General features: G+C 36.4%; 1 protein-coding gene across 1 annotated transcript; it reads right to left on the bottom strand.

Moving 5' to 3' along the window:
• Positions 1-1,682: 1,682 nt before the first annotated feature.
• On the bottom strand, positions 1,683-4,051 carry LOC104116788 (REF/SRPP-like protein At3g05500). The gene is made up of 3 exons (XM_009627725.4): positions 3,786-4,051; positions 3,426-3,650; positions 1,683-2,256 (listed from the first exon to the last, which is right to left on the bottom strand). The coding sequence occupies exons 1-3, from the start codon at positions 3,822-3,824 to the stop codon at positions 1,840-1,842; spliced, it is 681 nt and encodes a 226-aa protein (XP_009626020.1). The 5' UTR covers positions 3,825-4,051; the 3' UTR covers positions 1,683-1,839.
• Positions 4,052-20,589: the final 16,538 nt, after the last annotated feature.

Raw genomic sequence — 20,589 nt, 5'->3', positions numbered from 1 at the left:
CGAATAAGTAGACGTAAATAAATTGTATATATTTTAAATGTTGGGTATAGAAACGGCTTACAAAACATGTGCAACTAACATAATTGTATAAAAGTTATATCTAAATTGTATATAAATTATAGTTTTTACCGGATTCAGTACAAAAAAATTATATGTAAGTAGTAGATAAATCATAGATTTTGACCGAATTTGTATATATTTTATACAACTTTAGTTACATTCTATAAATAGGAATACATAAACCGAGTAAATAAGTTTAAATTTTTGTATATATATGAAAAAGTCTATAATCTATGGGTAATACTAATTACAGGGAAGATGTATTTACCAAGTTAACTGATTTTTGTACATAGGATTTAATAAATTGGTGTATTATACTGATTACTTTTATTTTTAAAAAAATACCAAGTTAGCTGATTTTCATTCATAGGATTTAATAAATTGGTGTATTATACTGATAATTATTTTTTAATAAAATACCAAATTATTCTTTACTTCTTATTATAGAGACTTATGTGTCATCATCATACTTCAGTACTATATTATAAACATTAGATCAAAAGTTGAATGTGAAATACCAAAATAACCCTATACTATTATTGGATTTTTATGCCCTTAAAAGTAATTTTAATAATACCTTCAATATTAATAACAAAAGTTAGTTTTGTAACATTAAATTTGACTTGGGAATTATCAAAGAATTTAGTAAGGTAGATGTACCAGAATTCTTCATTTTACAAAGCTAAGCTCTTTAACTTCGGCGTATAATAAATTTTTTGAGCTAACATTTACAGTTCTTATATTTTATCTTCTCCTTTTATTTTTCTTAGCTTAAATATTCAGATTATTATGATTTCTAAGTGCAATCTTTTTCTTATAAATACAAATCATGATTCAAAACATTTTACCATCCATGTACAAAACGATATAATTTTTTACTAATTATATGGGATAGACGCGCAAAAACGTACCCAAGAATTAATAAATTTAATTTTATTGAGCAATAGGTTTTACACCATTAGTGTATAAAATATATTCAGCATCTTTGAAACTTAATAGAAAGCATTTGAAGGTGACAATGGCCAAAGAGAAACGAGAAATAAAAAGGTATAGTTAGAAAGAAATTTGCTCGACGGAACTACATCAGCACAATGAGATATTTTGTTCCGGGATCCTATCACGATCAAGTTAATTATGTGAAAAGCAAATTGTTTCCGAAAAACAAGACTTGGTATTTCTAAACTATTAGCCAAAATCACAAAAGCGCGCCACCGTAGTTCCCATTTGATACAATTTAGACTATTTTTATAAATAAAAAGAATACTCTACTTACGATGAATATTTTACATATTTCTTATTGGTAAATGGCTGGTGATAAAAGCTACGAATACATGGTAGCAGCAAATCTGTTAAGGATGAAGCAATGCCGCATTACTGCTGTTAGATCAATGGGACTGATGGAAAATCATGTTTCGATCAAAATAGCAACCAAATTTTCTATTTAGTTTATAGGAAGTTTTTCTTTCGCTTTTTTCCCTAAAGGCACTACACTCATGAACAAACGAGATATTTTGAAAGAAAAGAACAAAATGTTACTGTGTATATAAGAGACATCCCAAAAAGACAAAATGGGATACCCGAGCAATAAGAGCTTATCAACACTTTCAACAATGAAAACCGAATAGACAAACACAATTATTTACTTCAAACACACAACAAACAATCCACAACACAGTAAACAGATAAAAACTGTTTCAAAGAACTCCAGATCATATCCTGGAGCTCCTCACAGAACTAAACAGCTAGTTATGAACCATAAAGGTAAAATCAGAAGGTTCCTTAGTTGGAAGCCACATGCTGAGTGCTGAACACCTTAGAAATCTTGCCAGTAGGTACCAATGGAAGATATGATGCAACCTTGTACCCTTTCTCTGCAGATTGCTGGACAATCTCATTGTACTTCCCAGAATAGTAAGCAGCTGTTGGAGCAACTGCTTGAGTAACTTTAGGAACGACGGGAAGTCGGTTAAGAGAGAGCCAAGCTGAAGCTGCATATTGCTCGGCCATTGGTTCGTACTTGGTGTAAAGTCCCTTGGCAGCAGGCTCGTACTTGGCATAGACTGTTTTTGCAAGTCCTGATGCAGCTCCTATCACACCAGCACTTTTGACATCGGCTGCCACGGAGCGAGCTGCTGCAGGAGCCTGCTTGACCATAGGGGGAACACGAGTCTCAATCTTACGAACAGACTCATCAACCTGCAAAATGTTTGTCAAATTCATGTGAATCACATATATCAACAAGGTACGAATTATCAAAGCTACAATCCAATCAAATAGTAAGCAATATCCGATGAAAGAGGTAGAGCAAATCAATATGATTGTATTAACAAACTAGAACGTTTTAAAGAACTGTAGGATCAATTGACAAATAAAATTTAACTACAAGAAATATGACTACCAAATTTTATAGTGCCAGTTGGCACTGTGTTTCAATCACATACTATTTTCACAAAAGGTTCAGCTGTTACATATTTTATTCATCAGCCTAAAATTATTATCTCTTCATTGGCTGACCAACATTGAATTAGATACACACAATAGCCACAAGAATGATAAAAGGAGAAGCAATATGCACCCAACAGCCCTGGATTCTACATCAGTTCACCAAATAAGGAGATCATCCCCACTATGAAATCCCATAATCAATCCTATGCAACTAATAAGATATCCCAAACAGTTCATGTATAAACTAACTTTGTACCTAGTAGAAAAATGGGAAAATGACACGCTTTCAAAATAATAGCCGAAAAATATATATTTTTTGTATATATATATATATAATTTTGTATGTTATATACAAATATTATACACTTTTTCGGCTACCGCGGGCTAAAAGTGAAAAAAGCCCCCAATAAATCTCACCACCACAAACACAGTGCATCAACATGTGAAAAACTTCCAATTTTCATTTAAAAACATTAAAAAAAAAAGAAAATATGCTAGTTCAGTTCTTCCATATGCACACATCAAACAAAGAAAACATTTAATTGTGTTTAACCTATCAAAGCATACCCAGCATGATTATTGTTGCATTTCATAACCTTCATGGAATAAAAAACAACTTATAAATTTATTGAGGAAAACTGATTCAATAACTGCAAAACAGATAAATTTTGAATTTATATTTCTAAAATGCGAATCTAGTATAGAGCAAGCAATCGATCCCATTTGAAAAAACAGTCAATGCATAGCGACATCATGAAGCTAATTAATCAATCCAAATAATGTATAATCCCAATTGTGATATCATAATAATACAAAAGTAGAATTTCTATCTCATAAAGTGGAATACAGTAATTAATCCAAATCCATGATAGGTAAAATGATAAAAATAAAATTCAAGTCAATTGTGCAAGGAAATATACCTTACGGTCAACAAACTTGAGGACCTCGACAGGGACATCATGAAATTTATCATAGACAGGGCCAACCACGGTCTTAACGGTGCCTTCGACGGTCTGAACACCGGGCTTCAGGGGACCAGAATTCTCTTTGGCGTAACCATACACCTTCGTTACATAGAGCGCCGCATGAATCATCGCCACTTGCAAAAATTCCAAATACTTCAATTTCTCTTCCTCAGTTTGAGCCTTCAATCACAAAATCAAACCAAAAACAAAAAAAAAACAAATTAGACCAAAAAAGCAAAATTTCATCAAATATCGATATAAACAAGGAAACAAATGAATTAAAAAACCAATACGGAGGCATGAAATTGAAATTACCATCTCGGGTAGTTGAGGCTTAGGGTTTGATTCGGCCATGATATAAGATCAAAGTGATTCGGTATGAGCGAAGAGTCGGGAATTGGGAATGAATGCAAACGAGAAAAGTATGAAACGTTTATGCGTTTAGGTTTGGTGCGAGGGACTATATATATATATAGGGGGGGGGGGGGGGGGTCATACAGCGGCACGCATGTCAAGGAGAGTGGACGGGGAAGGTAACTTAACCGCGTGGCCAATGAGAAACCGACTTTTTATATGTTAGCATTTTATTTTCGACGTTATTGTGGGCAGAAGAGAGTGGACTTCGCTGACTACTTCCGGGCTAAGTTTTTTGTATTTAATTTTGTCCTATTTCACCGTCTTCTAGATTTCTAGCTAAAGAAATGCACTAGTATCTTGAGTAATGACCTCAAATATTTACTTTCATAATATTTATTTAACAATTAATAACTATTGTTGCAAAATATGTTTTTTGATTTATTAAGGGCCAAAATTTAAATTGTTATTGAATTATATTGGTTCAGATTTAACGCACACCACAGTTTAGGGCAAATTTGACTTTACGTATTTGAACATTTTCCAAACTCTTACAACTTATTTGGATGGTTATTATATGCTTGTATGCTATTGTTACTATAAATATAATGTTTATTTTGATTATTACTTAAATTTATTATATTATATTATTAAATCTACCAATGCTACCTAATGATGAAAAGTTCCATTGCCGCTATACAGGGGCGGTTCTAAGGCTTTGGGTGGTTGTCACGCTCCAAACCCGGGGAGCGCGACCAACGCTCAACAGAGTGAACTCGTTCGAGCAAGCCTGCTAGATACTTTCTACCACAAACTCACTCATGGAATAAAAAGAGGTGACATATATTCATTGATTAGACAATAGGGAGATCATGAATACTGTCACGACCCAAAATCCCACCACATGCGTCGTGATGGCACCTAGTCTCTAAGACTAGGTAAGCCGATTTCTTTTACATTTTGAAGCCATTTTTTTTTTTGAATTAAAATCTAACGATGAAAATAATTACAATATACAACCTCCCAAGACTGGTAGTACTGAGTCACGAACTCTAACTTAATACATGGAATGATCACGAGGACCGAATATACAATACTGTTTGATTACAAATCAACAGTACAATGAAATGAAAAGACTCCAAGGGACTGCGACGACCAAGCAACTCTACCTTGAATCCTTACGATCCCGCTTTAACTCTGCTCAAGTCCGTTATCTTCAATACCTGACTCTGCACAAAAATGTGCAGAAGTGTAGTATGAGTACGCCACGGTCGGTACCCAGTAAATATCAAGACTAACTCAATGGAGTAGATACGAGGTACATTCAAGACACTCACTAGTCTAATAACATGTACAATATAATATACAAAATAATAGGAAACAAATAACAGTAGGGCAACATGAAACAACCAGTGATATGCACAGCAGACAAAGAATACAATTAATATCGCTCAATAATTAATATGTACAATTACACCCAATTAAATAAAGTCCTTCAAATAAATATCTTTCACATATAATTCTTCCAGATAACTCTCTTTCAAATATAATATTCTCAAATAATTATTTTTCAAATATAATTCCTCAAATAAATATCTTTCAAATACAATTCTTTCATATAATACTTTCTAAGTAAAAATCCTTCCAAATAAATATTTTGAATATAATTCTTTCAATAAATCTTTTCAAATATAATTTCCTCAAATAAATATCTTTCAAATACAATTCTTTCATATAATACTTTCTAAGTAAAAATCCTTCCAATTAAATATTTTGAATATAATTCTTTCAATTAAAAAGTCACCATGTGACACCTCATTTCATAATCATAAAAATACGGGTCTCAACCCATTTTCATATTTTTCATAAATGCGGGTCTCAGCCCATTTTCATATTTCCACGGCACCTAGTGCCCATAATTAAATAATCATATTTTTCCGGCACCTCGTGCCCTCATTTCATCTCACAACTGCACGGACAATTCACGTGCCAAATATCATCATTATTTACTCACGGCATCTCGTGCCCACATTTTAATTTATAATCCGCCTGGCAATAGCCACAGGTTCTCAATTTCAACATAAAACAAATTGTTATCAATTTACTATCAACAAGACCAATTGCACAAGGCATAAAAATAAACACAAGAAAAATCACAACATCACATAAAAATCATCAACACCACAACCCCACATCATCACATATCGTCCCTGACAATAGCCACCATTATCGCTCCTATTGCCACCCTTATCACTCCTATAGCCACCATTATCGCTCCGCCCATACATTATCAATAGCCACCCTTATCGCTCTTACTGCCACCCTTATCGCTCCTATAGCCACCCTTATCGCTCCGCCCAGACAATATTCCAACAACACAACAATAGTGAAATGCCACCCTTATAACCACATAATATCAACGGTGAAATGCCACCCTTATCTCTCCAAAATAACAACTCACACAACACAATAATTTACACGAAAAATTACTACAGCAATATAACAAAAATCAATTCATATCAAAATTTGCCCAATGACCACAACCAAATTCCAAAGCTATAACCAAGTCAATTAATTTTACAACAAATAGCCAAAAACTCCACACAATGCGTCCAACACCCAAAAATAATCAATAGAGATAGAAATTTCTCAACATAAAGCAAAGTCTTCATAAAAATTAAATTTTCAATAATTATATAAACACCTCTTCTTAAGCTCATTTAATTAATTATTTGCAGAGTGAAAAATCCAAAATAAAATTAAATTCAAATAATTATCAAACCAGCAAATTCACGGAATTACATAAATAATCAAGTAACAATCACATCAAATTGTCATATAAAAACAAATTCAACAATAAGTATTTAGGCATGGCAAACAGATGATTTAATAATTTTTCATAATTTCCCAATTTACTACACAATAATGCCTAAGACTTTAATTCAATGAATTTTGCATGTATAAGTCTGAGTACGTACTCGTCACCTCGCATACACAGCTTTTTTCACATTTCACAAATGGCACATAAAACTTAATGCCTAAGGGGTAATTTTCCCACTCGAGGTTAAGCAAGACACTTACCTCTTTGAAGTTATGCCGATATTTCAAAATCGCCTTCTTGCTTGAATTAACCTCCGGACAGCTCAAATCTATCCAAATTAATTGTATAACTTCATTAAAATTCATCGGAAATAATTCTGGATAATAATACGTCAACTTAAAAATTTTATTCCAAAAAGTCAACACGGAACTCGCCTCTCGGGACCCGACATAATTTTCATGAAATCCGAATACCCATTCCGATACGAGTTCAACCATACCAATTTTATTGAATTCCAATAACAACTCGACCTCCAAATCTTAAATTTTTTTTATGGAAGATTTTGTAAAAATCTTGATTTCTTCCATTTAAATTCGAACTAAATGAAGAATATAATCATAGATTCATGAAATATAATCACTTTAGGATATAAAATACTTACCCCAACCAAGCTCGTGAAAAATTCCTCCATAATCGCCCAAATCCGAGCTCCAAAAATTCCAAAACGAAATGCCAAAAATGACCATTTTTGTCCTTATGATTCTGCCCAGTTTCGCACATGCGGACTAATTTTCGCACCTGCGTGCTCGCTTTTGCGAGCGAAATCTCGCTTCTGCGAAGTCACTGCCCAGCCACAAAGCTCGCACCTGCGGAACCATTTCAGCTTCTGTGCTGATCGCAGGTGCGCAATATTTCCGCTACTGCGCTGCCTCGTTGCTTCTGCGTAGCAAATATCGCACCTGCGATTGCGCAGGTGCCGAAGGCTGTCCGCATCTGCGACCTTCCTCCAGCTCTGCCCAGCGAAATTTCGCTTCTGTGAAGTTACTGCCCAGCCATAAAGCTCGCACCTGCGGAACCATTTCCGCTTCTGCGCTGATCGCAGGTGCGTAGCATTTCCGCTTCTGCGGTGCCTCGTCGCTTCTGCGTAGCAAATATTGCACCTGCGATTGCGCAGGTGCGGAAGGCTGTCCGCATCTGCGACCTTCTTTCAGCTCTGCCCAACTCAACCAATTATACCAACATGTCCCAAAATATAATACGAACTTAGTCGAGACTTCAAACCACATCAAACAACGCCGGAATTATGAATCGCGCATCGAATCGAATTATAAGTTTTCAAATCTTTCAACTTATTTATTTTGTACCGAAACGTATCAAATCAATCCGGAATGACTTCAAATTTTGCACACAAGTCATAATTGATGTAATGGAGATATTCCCATTTTCGGAATCAAAATCCGACCTCGTTACCAAAATTTCACCCTTCGGTCGGACTTTTTCAAAATCTTATATTTTCTAACTTTCGCCAAAATATGTCGAATTGTCCTACGGACTTCCAAATCCAAATCTGAACATACGCCTAAGTTCGAAATCATCATACGAAGCTATTTCCATCATCAAAATTCCATTCCTGGGTCGTTTTCTCAAAAGTCAACTCTCCGGTCAACTCTTTCCATTTAAGCTTCTAAATAAGAATTGTTCTTTTAATTAAATTCCGAAAATCAAACTCGACCACACTCACGGGTCATAATACATATTACGAAACTTCTCGAGACCTTAAGCCACTGAATGGGGCGTAAATTCTTAAAATGACAAGTCGGGTCATTACATTCTCCACCTCTTAAACAAACGTTCGTCCTCGAACATTCTAAGAATTATTTTGGGGTTACCAAATTGATGATTTTACTTTTACACATATACTCACGGTTGATTCCACACTACCGCATTTGAGATAAGCGTGACAATATCATCTCATTTGAGTTTATTTCTTTTACCCATATTTGTAAACTTTAAGATCAATTTCTTACACTCCAACATTTCAAAAGGTCTGATTTTTTACAACAACACACGGTATTAGTCTCAACTAGTTATAGCAACTCGTGCCTACACACACATCAATTTTCTTGATAGTGTTGAAGTACTTTAATTTTTTTTGAGGTGTTTCATTCTTCCCTTCTTAGGGTCATTCGCCCTCAAACACATAACATAACTTATCTCTTCCTTTGCAAATCTCAATCCTCCAAATTTTACTAACTCCCAAATTTTTTATTTTTTATTTTTTTAGAAATTTCGGCAGAGTCTCCCCTGTAATTAGGCCTAACCACCTGCCAGAGTAACACCAAAACAACTCCTAACAACACATCCACAATGTATATATCAATAACACAATCTCAGCGTTACAAATACTGCATTATCATAATGATATCAGGACATGAAGCACATCATATGCATGCTCGTCACCACATCTCTGGTCTTAAAAGTTGTTCATAATTAATTCTAGAATCATCAATTAATCGCATACTAACCATCACCTCATTTCAAATTTTTCACAACATTTACAACAGAATGTGAGGCATGAAGACCTCATGATTGCTTACTCGGATTAATGAGTCACATTTAATGCCACCTAGGCACTCATCTCATAAGTTAAAACTCAATATTTACAGCACCAAAATGACTGAATATGCACAGAAAAATATACAAGAATTATCAAATAAGCCTAACAGGCATGACTCCCTATTAATACTATTGTACAATTAAATTTCACAAAGTGAAAATTTTAAACTCATAAATATTTCACCACAAGGACCTTGTCCTTACATAACTTCCATCGCGGCTTGCAGCCCGGGTTAAATATTTTACATCATGTAAAAATGTGAGGATCCCGTCCTCAACTCCGAATCACAAGTATGTTGCACATTGTGCCAACTGAAATTTTCAGTTTCTTTTCTTTCTTCTTTTCAATATATTTCATAAACATTTTTCACAACATATAATGAACCCTCCTACCGGTAGGGCATATAATTCATAAAAATTGGAATCAATTATTCTGAAACACATTAAACCCGATGTAATGAATAATAAAAATTACTTTTGGGCTTATAGCCCTCAATGGTGTACCAAAAATAAAATGGCAGACACGGGTTCACATCTTTAAATCTCCTAACAGGGATAAACATATAAGTGGGACACAAATTTACGAAGCTCACCCATAAGTGGAGCATAATAGGAGGACTCACCTCAATATTCAGAACCGAATCAAATTAAGGGAAATTATCCTTTATAATAAAAATCAGGATCGTACCTGTAACGACATCATATGGTGTATTGGCCCCAGCCAAATCATAGTGATTATATCAACGGGTCGGGACTTCACCTCTTAGGCGCCCACTACACGCCTGTCCTCCACCTCTAGCTAACTGTGCACGTGGAGTATCAGCTGGAATAAAGCTTGTAGCTGGAGTGTTCTGATAAAATCCACCCCTCCCAAGTCTGGGACAATCTCTCATGATATGCCTAGTATCACTACACTCATAACAACCCCTCTAAGGTCGCGACTCCTCGTACTGAGTCTGTACCGGATAACTGGAATAACCATTGTAAGAATCTCGTGTCGGTAGTGCACTATAAACTGGAGCACCCCGAGTAATCTGATGTGCGGACTGAGCTGACCGACTGCTCAAGCCTCTGCTATAATGGGTTCTAGCTGAAGAGTAAAATCCACTGAATCCTCCAGATCTTCGAGACCTTTTGGCCTCCTTAGACTCCCTTTCCTCGCCTAAAACACCCTCAATCTTCCTTGCAATCTCCACTACTTGTTGAAATGGAGCATCAGTTTGCAACTCTCTAGCCATGCATATTTTAATATCATAATCGAGCCCCTCAATGAATCTACGAACCCGTTCTCTGATTGTAGGAACCAAGATAGGTGCATGACGGGCTAAGTCACTGAACCTGATAGCATATTCTGACACTGTCATAGTGCCCTGACACAACCGTTCAAACTCCATGTACCACGCATCTCGGATAGTCTGGGGAACAAACGCTTTCAAGAACATTTCCGAAAATTGAGTCCAAGTTGGTGGTGTTGCATCGGATGGTCTACCTTCTTCATAGATTTGCCACCACCGATACGCTGCGCCTGACAGTTGAAATGTGGTAAAGGCAACTCCGCTCACTTTCTCAATATCTATGGTACGGAGAATACAGTGATAATTTTCCAGAAATCCTTAGGCATCCTCTGTAGTTGTGCCACTGAAAGTTGGTGGATCATATTTCTTAAACCTTTCAAGTCTCTTTTGTTCTTCTTCTGATGCCTCGGGCCTGACCTCAGGCCGAACCGGAATAATAGGTTGTACCGGTACTACACCCGGAACCTGACCAACGTGAACCTGCTGCTCTGGAATTGTGGTAGGAGTCTGAGCTACTCCCCCAATCTGCGAAATATTTGATACACCAGAGATCAATCCCGCCCGAGTTAAGGTACCAAACATACTCAGGAACTGTGCTAAGGTTTCCTGAAGTCCGGGGGTAACAACAGGTGCTTCTGGTACCTGTCCCCCAACTGGAGCTACTAGTGGCTCCTCAACTGTTGTTCTGACAGGTGCTCTAGTCGCAACACGTGCCGTTCCTCGACCTCTACCTCGGCCCCGGCCTCTTGCAGCCCTAGCAGTATGTGCGGATGCCTGCTCAGATAACCCAGTAGCACGTGTCCTCACCATCTGTGAGGGAATGGAGATACAAAGGTTCAAATTCCAAATTCAACAAATTTCGCATGATATGAATGAAAGAAATGGAAATTTTCTAACAGTTCTGTAGCCTCTCGAAGATAAGTACAGACGTCTCCATACCGATCCGCAAGACTCGTTCGTGACTCGTAGAACCTATGAACCTAGAGCTCTGATACCAACTTTTTACGACCCAAAATTCCACTACAGGCGTCGTGATGGCACCTAGTCTCTAAGACTAGGTAAGCCGATTTCATTTACATTTTGAAGCCTTTTTTAAAAAAATTAAAATCTAATGGCGGAAATAATTACAATACACAACCTCCCAAGAATGGTAGTACCGAGTCACGAACTCTAACTGAATAAATGGAATGATCACGAGGACCAAATATACAATACTGTTTGATTACAAATTAACAGTACAATAAAATAAAATAACTCCAAGGGACTGCGACGACCAAGCAACTCTACCTTGAATCCTTACGATCCCGCTTTAACTCTGCTCAAGTCCGTTATCTTTAATACATGGCTCTGCACAAAAATGTGCAGAAGTGTAGTATGAGTACGCCACGGCCGGTACCCAGTAAGTATCAAGACTAACTCAATGGAGTAGAGACGAGGTACATTCAAGACACTCACTAGTCTAATAATATGTACAATATAATATACAAAATAATAGAAAACAAATAACAATAGGGCAACATGAAACAACCAGTGATATGCACAGCAGACAAAGAATACCACTAATATCGCTCAATAATTAATATGTACAATTACACAGAATTAAATCAAGTCCTTCAAATAAATGTCTTTCACATATAATTCTTCCAGATAACTCTCTTTCAAATATAATATTCTCAAATAATTATTTTTCAAATATAATTCCTCAAATAAATATCTTTCAAATACAATTCTTTCATATAATACTTTCTAAGTAAAAATCCTTCCAAATAAATATTTTAAATTTAATTCTTTCAATAAATCTTTTCAAATATAATTTCCTCAAATAAATATCTTTCAAATACAATTCTTTCATATAATACTTTCTAAGTAAAAATCCTTCCAATTAAATATTTTGAATACAATTCTTTCAATTAAAAAGTCACCATGTGACACCTCATTTCATAATCATAAAAATACGGGTCTCAGCCCATTTTCATAATTCCACTGCACCTAGTGCCCATAATTAAATTATCATATTTTCCCGGCACCTCGAGCCCTCATTTCATCTCACAACGGCATGGACAATTCACGTGCCAAATATCATCATTATTTACCCACGGCATCTCGTGCCCACATTTCAATTTATAATCCGCCTGGTAATAGCCACAGGTTCTCAATTTAAACATAAAACAGATCGTTATCAATTTACTATCAACAATACCAATTGCACAAGTCTGAGTACGTACTCGTCACCTCGCATACACAGCTTTTTCACATTTTACAAATGGCACATAAGACTCAATGCCTAAGGGGTACTTCCTCCACTCGAGGTTAAGTAAGACACCTACCTCTTTGAAGTTATGTCGATATTCCAAAATCGCCTTCGTACTTGAATTGACCTCCGGACAGCTCAAATCTATCCAAATTAATTGTATAACTTCATTAAAATTCATCGAAAATAATTCCGGATAATAATACGTCGACTTAAAAATTTTATTCCAAAATATCAACAAAAGTCAACGCGGGACCCGCCTCTCGGAACCCGACCTAATTTTCATGAAATTCGAACTCTCATTCCGATACGAGTTCAACTATACAAATTTTATTGAATTCCAATAACAACTCGACCATCAAATCTTAAATTTTCGTTTTTGGAAGATTTTGTAAAAAATTGATTTCTTCCATTTAAATTTGAACTAAATGATGAATATAATCATAGATTCATGAAATATAATCATTTTAGGATATAGAACACTTGCCCCAACCAAGCTTGTGAAAAATCCCTCCAGAATCGCCCAAATCCGAGCTCCAAAAATTCCAAAACGAAATGCCAAAAATGACCTTTTTTTTATCCTTATGATTCTGCCCAGTTTCGCATATGCGGACTAATTTTCGCACCTGCGTGCTCGCTTTTGCGAGCGAAATCTCGCTTCTGCGAAGTCATTGCCCAGCCACAAAGCTTGCACCTGCGGAACCATTTTTGCTTCTGCGCTGATCGCAGGTGCGCAGCATTTCCGCTACTGCGCTGCCTCGTCGCTTCTGAGTAGCAAATATCGTACCTGCGATTGCGCAGGTGCAGAAGGCTGTCCGCATCTGCGACCTTCCTCCAGCTCTGCGCAGCTCGCTTCAGCGAGGTCGCACCTACGCCCAAAATTCCGCAAGTGCGATCCCAATAGCTGCTGCCATTTTCCAGCAGCTTCTTCCAAGTCCGAATTGCTCCGTTAACCTTCCGAAATCCACCCGAGGCCCCCGGGACCTCAACCATTTATACCAACATATCCCGAAATACAATACGAACTTAGTCGAGGCTTCAAACCACATCAAACAACGCCGAAATTATGAATCGCACATTGAATCGAATTATAAGTTTTTAAATCTTTCAACTTCTATATTTTGCACCGAAACGTATCAAATCAATCCGGAATGACTTCAAATTTTTCACACAAGTCATATTTGATATAAGGGAGCTATTCCCATTTCAGGAATCAAAATCCGACCTCGTTACCAAAAATTCACCCTTCGGTCGGACTTTTTCAAAATCTTATATTTTTCAACTTTCGCCAGAATATGTCGAATTGTCCTACGGACTTCCAAATCCAAATCCGAACATACGCCTAAGTCCTAAATCATCATACGAAGCTATTGCCATTATTGAAATTCCATTCTGGGGTCGTTTGCTCAAAAGTCAACTCTCCGGTCAACTATTTCCATTTAAGCTTCTAAATAAGAATTGTTCTTTTAATTAAATTCCGAAAATCAAACTCGACCACACCCACGGGTCATAATACATATTACGAAACTTCTCGAGACCTTAAGCCACTGAACGGGGCGTAAATTCTTAAAACAACAAGTCAGGTCGTTACAAATATAATACCAAAACCTTTCTATTAGTTTCTTTATCTTTAATATCTCAAAATACACACCTTTTTATAGGCTAAAGTGGAACAAGTGATTCATTCAAACATAAATATGAATTGTTTGACTTTCCCCAACACGGGCATACAACCCATACAATGTCTACGGAGCCTCTAAAAGATACAAAGGAGTACAATGATAGTGCTGGCAACAAGACTCCGGCTATACCTCCAAACATGATAACAAAATGTACAAAATATACATGACCCCGGAATGAGGTGGGGCTCACCAAGTCTGCTATGAGGAAGGTGTATTGCAGCTGCTATTGCCGGTCAATGCTACCTGATGTGGAACCACCTGCATCCATTAAATATGCAGCGCCCCTGGCAAAAGGGACATTAGTACTGTCGAATAGTACTAGTATGTATAACCAAACACCATTTCAATAGAATGAACAATAATACACGGACGAAAACCATGATATCAATAGAAGCCTCAAACAATACCAAAATATCAAGTTAAGAACCACATAAGTTTTCAAGTCATTTTCCATGTTTTTAGGTGGGGAGGTCTTTAATTCCAGTATACTATTATTCACAATACCACCGTACTTTTACACGGAATCCGATCACGGCCCCATCGGCTAGGCTGCCTCATTTGAGACATTAACCACAATCACAATTTCCAGCACAATCACCACCATGAGTGCGGCATGGCGTCCGATCACGGCCCGATCGGCTAGGCCGTCTCACCCGAGACATTACATTTTCTATCAATCATCTCACGTCATACTTTCATCATATCTATTCAATTCATTGGCACTTATGGCCACAATTATAATATCGTTCTTGGCACTTGGCCGAATTTCATATTTCATGCTCCCCTTTTCATTTTCACACACCATTACCATTATCGACAATAAGACTCTTCAATTCAAGGCTTTTAGGTACACATGAAAGCAATTAAGAGTCTTAGATATATAGAGATTTTGTTCACATCATTTGGCATGATAACCTTCACTCAAGCATAACTTAAAATCGTAACAATTATAACACACACAACCATACTTTGAATATATACTCAAAAGATAACATAGCATGAATAAATGCATTTGAAACACATATTGAACATGTATCTCTCAACACAAGATTACTCGGGATAACCGATTTCATAATGATCAACTAGGGTCTTACATAACTTACATGAACACCGTGAAATTTGATTCTAAGAGAGGGGTTTAGCCATCATACCTCAATTGAGCTTCCTTAAACTTTTAAAATATTCCAGAATTCTTAGCAGCTTCAATCTATTTTAGAAATATAACAAGTTGAACTAAAATTAGGAAGATGATCATGATTCTGGCTCACTTGAGCATATTATCAAGCACTAGGTGTGCATTAAAGTTTTTAAGGCCCTTTTACGAAAGATTCCATCATCCCTCAACCCATTCTCTACCATTTTTAGTTCACAACCTTCCTACATTATTTGATAATACATGCATGTAAGATAAAAACTCCCACACCCAAAAATAGTCTTGCTAATTACTCCCTTTTTAGTAAATTTTCGAAATTAAGAGCTATGACATAGACTCTTACCTTTAGGATGAAGACTTTCCTTGTTAGTCTTCAATGGTTGAGCAAGAATTGATGGATAATAGGTTGAAGGTTACTCCCCCACTCTAAGCACTCTTCCTCACTCTAAAAGTATCAGAAATTTTGCTCAAAATGGACTTTGGCATATGTTTTAATTAAGTAGGGTCGGATTATAAAAATCCAAAAATGAAGCCTCGGGGCAGGATCTGCGGTCGCATATGAGACCGCATAATGCTTATGCGGTCCGCGAAATGGCCACGAAAAATGGCCTCCGGAACTAGGCTAGCCAGCTTCACTCTGCGGCCGTTATGCGGCCCGCATACCTGTTCTGCGGTCATATAATGCGTCGCAGAACCTCCCTCCGCAAAATTCTCAAGGCTGATTATGCGATCAAAGTACGACCCACGAAATGGTTGTGCGGTCACATAACTGGCCGCGAAATTGACATAAAAAATAGCCCAAATAGTTGCTTCACTCTGCGGTCATTCTGCAGCCCGCAAAGTGATTATGCGGCCGCATAATGGGCCGCAGAAATGCCCAACCCTGCAAAATATTTTCCTTCAACTTCCCAACGCACTATTCAATTCAAAAAGTTCGAACCGCGGCGAGCTTGCTGTCACGACCCAAACCGATGGACCGCCACGGGCACTCGATACCTTACTCAACCGAGTACCAACATAACGTATCTTTTCGTATCATACTATCATAGATAACTGAGCCGGAGAGGCTGCCGTGACATAGGTAAAATACAACATGTAACACCAACTTATACATAAGACATATGGGCCTATAAGACCAAAATAACCACTCGTACACTGAGCATAGGCCGACAAGGCCATACAATCTTTTACGTACATGACATCTGTCTACAAGCCTCTAAGAATACATAATTATCATAAAGGTAGGACAGAGCCCCGCCATACCAAACAATACATATCTAAATCATACTAACCAAACAAGCAACTCCGAAGCAAATGAAGTGCATCAACATCTTTCGCCGAGCTGATCGCCTACTTGGAGGACTCTCGACCTGTTTATCGAGACCTGCGGGCATGAAACGCAGCGTCCACAGACAAAAGGGACGTCAGTATAAATAATGTACCGAGTATGTAAGGCAATATACTGAAAGCTAAAACTGAACTGATAATATAATAACTGAAAGTAACTAGGAGTCAAAGATAATCTAAAGATATGCTTACCTGCTGATACTGACTCAATTCTCTCAATATAGTAAGTAAAATAGATGTCCTGCCCTATAAGGCTCGGTATATATATATATATATATATATATATATATATATATATATATATATATATATATATATATATATAAATTGCTCTGCTGTAGTAGGCTCGCTCATAGGCGCTCGGCCATACTAGGCTCTGTATCTCGGCCAACTGGGCTCGCTCATAGGCGCTCCGCCACAGTAGGCTTGGTATATAACTTACCATCTGCTCAGAGGTTGCCCAATAGGGGCCTGCCCATCGATTATAGCTCGATGGTGGTGAAAATACTGTAATATTGTATATATATATATATATATGCTCTCTTCTCTCTTGACTGGAATAAGATAATACTCAATTAAATATGAAGTCCCGATAAGGAGAATACTGTAATTTATGAGACTAAGATAATGTATATAAATTCGGGAGTATGAACTTCTCTTTGTGCCTCGTTATCAAACACATGTAATTATGAAATCATGCCAACATGAAGGAAGAGCTTAGCCTTAACATACCTGAGCCGATTCTCTTGACAATCCCTTTAACACCCGTTGATTACGACAACACGTAACGGCGGATCGAAGTAGGAAAATATTCGTATGATGTTCTTGATAAAGATTGTACCGTACTTTCTTAGAATTGCAAATCTCGTTGCGATTACACCGAATAGCTTCGTTGCAAATCTCTTAGAGTTGCGAATCCGAATTGAAGCTTAATCCGTCTCTTGCCATACTTATAGAATCATAACTTAATAAGGTAAATTTCTTAAAATTGTTGGATTTTTGTGGGCCCTACTTGATAGGGATGTCTTGTATGATTTCGTATGAAAGTTGCTTGGCAGATCCGTTACATTATAGATGAGATTAAGCATATCAATTTTGTGCTTTAAAGAGGCTTTTATATTAGTGGGTGTGGGCCCCACTTCATGTGGCTTAGTTGGCCAAAGACACCTCCACATTCTTGCCACCTTTTATGTGACTTTAAGAGTCACCATCTCTTAATACAAGGGCGGCCACATTTTGGGGGTTTAGCTTATCCAAAAAACTGTAATTAATTACCCACAAAGTTTTAATTAACTTGCTAATTCTCCCTTTAACCAATAATCCACATAATTAAGAATTATCTCAATTTACTTAAAATACTACTCACTTTTAACATATTTTTATACACCTCACTATCATGGTCATGTGGTACCTTGTATGGTATTAGTCCATAAATACCGAATAATTTAGCTCGGGCCGTATTTTATCCCAAAATGTCAAACTTCGACGAAATTTATTTTCTTCGATTTGCTTACCCTATCTCCTTCACGAAATAATCTCAAAATAATCTCATTCCCGAACTTTACGTCGATTAACTTACGACGAAACTTTAACATACGAAAATGCGGGATGTAACACTTATGAGCCGCGAAGAATTTCTACTATTATTAACCTCTACGCCTACCCCGGCATCACGGAACCCCGGTTTTTAGGAAAAATTTCACGGGGCCTTACAGCGGTGATGTCGTTGCCTTAGGCCCCCAAAATTTGAAGGCCCCAAATTTATTTTAAATTGTTATTATTATTATTATTATTATTATTATTATTATTATTATTAGTATTATTATTATTACTATATACTATATAATTCATATAAATAATTAGTATAAAAAGTGTTACAATATAATTTTTTGTTACGTGATTAAGATTATTTTATACCAATTAACATATAAATTATGGTAATTTTCCCCTCATTAATTAGTATATTTGCTTCACTCTTTAATTTTGATTTTTTTCTTTTTATATAGGAATTAAGTTATATACATTAACAACATAATGAATTTCTTTTACAATGTACTCTGAAATTGCATGAGCACAAGAGCATTCATGCACCGGTTTTCTTTAGTGTAATTAAACATATTATATTAGGTTATTTATAATTTATTCTAGACATTCACCAATAAGTGCTACTCAGTAGAATGAACTACAATTATCGTTTAAATTGATGATAAGGAGTAAATATTTTTGACACCGTCAATGCTCAAAACTTAAGCTATTACGTTATGTACATTTATTTCTTTTTCTTGTTTTGATAATAGCCAAATTAAAATTTTTACTTTGAGTTCTGGACCTCGACATCCGAAAGTCCACCACTTTATTTTTTGTGCTCTTCCTCCTTTTTTTATTTTTTTGAAATTTGCTTTTATGTCTTAAATGATTAAAAAATAAATTTTGTTGTTAGTGTAAATATTTGATAAAATAAATTTAAGAGTCTTTCAATATAATTTCGACTTAGGCCACGAGATCCGTTAAGCCGCCCACGCCGCTACACTATATACTCCATGCACACCACTAGTCTTCGGCCAGGGGACCCGTCTTCCACTAGCCATCTTCACTGTTACTAACATTCATTTACAAATTCCCTCTCATAATTCAATATTTCTCAATAGTATAGTAGTATTGTCACACTACATGAAATCTCACTTTCAGCTTGACTTTGTACAAATCTGCACAACTTCTTCCACTCACAACATAACTGTCATTATTTTCATATTTATATTCACCCCACTCACCTCATAGTCATACTCATTCCATTATAATACCACGTCTAATTCACTAAAATTCACACTTGAACAATATCACCTTCGTTTTATCTCCACCAATACTAAAGTCGACATTCTCTACATCTTTTTTGTTTCCATTCCCTCGTCACAACTCAAAAACTCCATCATCTATAGGTTTTTGAAGATCTTGAAAATTTTAGCAGTTTTTCATCTAGGATTGTTCATAAAAGGTTAGAGACGACTTCAACAAAGTTAGAAAAGTTGGTTTAGCAGCAGGTGTGGGGAAGTTCATAAATTTCCTTTGTTATTCCAGTACTAAATTTACTTGGGATATGGAATCGGTGAATAACGATAACTTTGGTAAAATTGGCGATCAAAGGATTTTGAATATGTTGATTCAAAGTGCTTAGCCAATCAAAATTTTAGGAAATGAAGGGTTTTTTGTTTGGTGTTTTGACGGTTCATAAAAGTTGCAGCATTCGCAAAGCCTCCTTAACACCGATCATAGCTCCACACCGGGACTTTTATAAATTTAATTTATCTCAATGTATAGGGTAAAATATGTTATGACACGTGGCCATCCGAGAAAGGGACACATGGAATCCAAGACATGGTTGAAGACTGAAAATAACTATTTCGTTTGTCACCGGAAGAATAATGCTCATAAAGATGTGATAAATGCTCCTCTCCCGGTAGCATTTAATAAAGAATATTCATAGCATTAAGAGCAGTTACACGTTACAAGGAATTTGATATTTATGTTCACCGTTATATCTTCATCAATGCCCCTCATAATTGAGCTTAGTTGTCATAGCTATAAATAGTGAGCTCAGTTGTC

The sequence above is a fragment of the Nicotiana tomentosiformis genome, chromosome 1, assembly GCF_000390325.3.
Source record: "Nicotiana tomentosiformis chromosome 1, ASM39032v3, whole genome shotgun sequence".
In the NCBI taxonomy this organism is placed as follows: domain Eukaryota; kingdom Viridiplantae; phylum Streptophyta; class Magnoliopsida; order Solanales; family Solanaceae; genus Nicotiana; species Nicotiana tomentosiformis.
The sequence above is the reverse complement of the archived record's forward strand: the minus strand, read 5'-3'. Positions and strand labels throughout refer to the sequence as shown.

Excerpts from the sequence above, each read along its gene's own strand:
- LOC104116788 (XM_009627725.4), bottom strand. The coding sequence starts at position 3,824 with ATGGCCGAATCAAACCCTAAGCCTCAACTACCCGAGATG. Across the intron at positions 3,651-3,785 it reads AGCCTCAACTACCCGAGATG|GCTCAAACTGAGGAAGAGAA; the intron begins GTAATTTCAATT and ends TTGTGATTGAAG. Across the intron at positions 2,257-3,425 it reads TCAAGTTTGTTGACCGTAAG|GTTGATGAGTCTGTTCGTAA; the intron begins GTATATTTCCTT and ends AACATTTTGCAG.